This window comes from Lactuca virosa, chromosome 9 (genome assembly GCF_052849685.1).
Source record: "Lactuca virosa cultivar CGN04683 chromosome 9, Lactuca_virosa_CGN04683_v6, whole genome shotgun sequence".
Taxonomy (NCBI): Eukaryota; Viridiplantae; Streptophyta; class Magnoliopsida; order Asterales; family Asteraceae; genus Lactuca; species Lactuca virosa.
This window is the reverse complement of record NC_136434.1, coordinates 304,541,575-304,544,099: the sequence shown is the minus strand read 5'-3', so window position 1 is coordinate 304,544,099 and position 2,525 is coordinate 304,541,575. Positions and strand designations below refer to the sequence as shown.

At 31.0% G+C, this 2,525-nt stretch overlaps 1 protein-coding gene across 2 annotated transcripts; it reads right to left on the bottom strand.

Moving 5' to 3' along the window:
• Window positions 1-590: 590 nt before the first annotated feature.
• Window positions 591-2,274, bottom strand: LOC145135526 (uncharacterized). 2 transcript variants are annotated; one of them, XM_079069788.1, is made up of 5 exons: window positions 2,124-2,266; window positions 1,482-1,567; window positions 1,258-1,355; window positions 1,035-1,107; window positions 591-910 (listed from the first exon to the last, which is right to left on the bottom strand). In XM_079069788.1, the coding sequence occupies exons 3-5, from the start codon at window positions 1,340-1,342 to the stop codon at window positions 898-900; spliced, it is 171 nt and encodes a 56-aa protein (XP_078925914.1). In that variant the 5' UTR covers window positions 1,343-1,355; window positions 1,482-1,567; window positions 2,124-2,266; the 3' UTR covers window positions 591-897. The 2 variants fall into 2 exon arrangements, with proteins under 2 accessions (XP_078925914.1, XP_078925913.1); XM_079069787.1 differs by lacking the exon at window positions 1,482-1,567 and having other exon boundaries at window positions 2,124-2,274.
• Window positions 2,275-2,525: the final 251 nt, after the last annotated feature.

The following is a 2,525-nucleotide window of genomic DNA, read 5'->3' as shown; positions in this document are numbered from 1 at the left end:
GAGAAAAAAGTTATAAAAAAAACTAAAGTTAGGATGAATTCATAATAAAATTCTAAAATTTGGGCAAAAAGGGTAAAGTTTAGACCAAATTTGTAACAAAATTTAAAATATGGGCCAAAAGTGTAAATTTTAGACCAAATTGGTAATAATTTTTGAAATCTGGGCCAAAAATATAATTTTCGAAAGTTAGATGACATGTTGACCGGGTCAATGGATTAAATTGAATACAATTACCGGTATTTGAGACTTAATTGAATAAAAAAAATATATAATGACTAAATCGATTATGAGGCCAATATGTAAGGACTTTATTGCAGTTTTCCCGATTTTAAATGTATAAAATTAGTTAAAAACTAAAAACTCTTCTGAGCTTTTTGTTTAAAATAAAAACCAAAAAATTTCTGGTGTGAAACAAAACTTTCTTTTTTCGAGTTTTTTCTTAAAAGGTAAAAACTAATAAAATATCAATACCAAACAAGCCCTATATATACAAATTTCAAAAGGCTTAATTCTGAAGAAAAAAAAAAGTACTAGTTTTTTAATCTCCTTCAACCATGTCTTGATTTATTTCAATGTAAAAGACCACCGTATTGCAATTCAAACATGTTCAAATCTCAAAAACTCTTCAACAAACATATTACATATCCAAAATTATACAAACTTATTTCCTCTCATCCTATTTTAATACTTGGCTAAAATGCAGAGATTTAAAAACAATCACCATTGACCATTGTTGTTCAAAGGTCTCTGTCACGATTCATACATGCTTAACTTACTATGTGGGAACTTACATACCAGCAAAGCTAACACACACAGACACACACACAAACTTTAGGATAGTAATTGGATCATACAACTTCACCATGTTTCATCTTGAAGTTGAAGCTATGTTTAAATTCACCATAGATACCTGAGGAAGATTTTAAGCAACCAAATAATGACTTAAAATAAATGTATGAAAGTGAAACCATAGAATAAGCAGATTAATAACAATAATAATAATAATAATAATAATAATAATAATAATAATGCACCTTTTTCCAAATTCACTAATGTTACGATATCCGTTGTAGAAGATGAACCACATCAAGACCACAACCAAGCTATCTTAACAAACAGTCAAGTCAAACAAAAGAGAGAAAAATGAAATGACCTAAATACCCTCACCTAATGGTTGGGTTTCCATCCCTGGTTCTAAAAAAAGAGAGATATGCCACAGGGACCAAAAGTGTAATTTAATCTAAAAGATAAAGATACTGAACAAATATCGCTCCCACCAGTCCAACATGTATAGCCCAAATGTGACATTGTAAAGGTAGATTTTGCGTTGAACCCAATTCATATTCCCTAATAACCTGAGAGACAATATACACACAAAAAAAAAATGGTTAAAAGTGTTTTCAACAGCATCAAAGGGGTATTGATGGAAATAGTTATTATTATTATTCCATTAGGGCACTTGATATGAAATACCACCCTACCTTGCCCTTAATTCAATCTTTATTTCGAATCCTCTTCAGTAAATGGTATTATGAAAGAGGTGTTCAAAGTTTCATTCCTTTTGGATCTGTGTTTTGAATTTTGATAGTGAGTTATGCCTAGTAAGTAGTAGTAATCTATATTTGTATGAGTGTGATTTTGGAGAATGATGAAAATTAGGGTTTTATTTATTATTTGGATTGGAGTTTATACAACACTATTGAATAATTATTTGTTTGTTGAATGTGGGCCATTACAGGAGGACCTTAATACCAGTATCTGTGATTTCAATTTCAGATTATGAGCCTGCAGATATATCTAAAAAGAAGGCGAATGATACAAGTTTAAAGTAGCAGCTCTCTTACACTTGCTGTTAACAGAGAAATAGCATTACAATTTACACTGAGTCACTGACACAGATCTGAAAGGGCAGGTGGATGATTTAACCTAAGTTTATTCACAACTACACTGAAATCGAATAAAAACGATGATGTAGATCCAATCGAACAAACAACAACTAGAGGCTACAACTAACCTAAATGACTACTGAGAGCAACATATGAGCGAAGAAAGTAAGTTATCCCAAAGGATCATCAAAAAAGCTTCAAAAAAATATAATAATCAAGGGGAAAAGAATCGATAACCTGAGATAGGTGTGTTAAGAGTGGGGCGTCCAGCAGCACACCGAACCTGAAGGAAATGAAATTGGAGAGCGTTTGACTTGGTCCTCCAGTCCTTAATATACAACAATTACCCCAGTCCAATGTAAATGAGACAGGGAAGGTAAGATGGTATGCCGCCCCAAGCTCGGGAAGAAGAAAAATAAAAATAGGAAATTGTTACAAAAATCTTAATATTTTCAGAAAAATTATCTCAAAAAAAAAAAATTAACATAAAATTTCTGATTATTTCAAGTCAATCGATTAAGTCTCTATAACTATTTTAATGACATGCGCTTCATATTTCATTTGTCTTGTTAAAAATTATATGAACGTTACCATGTAACCGAATGTAAATTTCCTAACATGATTGGAACTTTTTTTTGT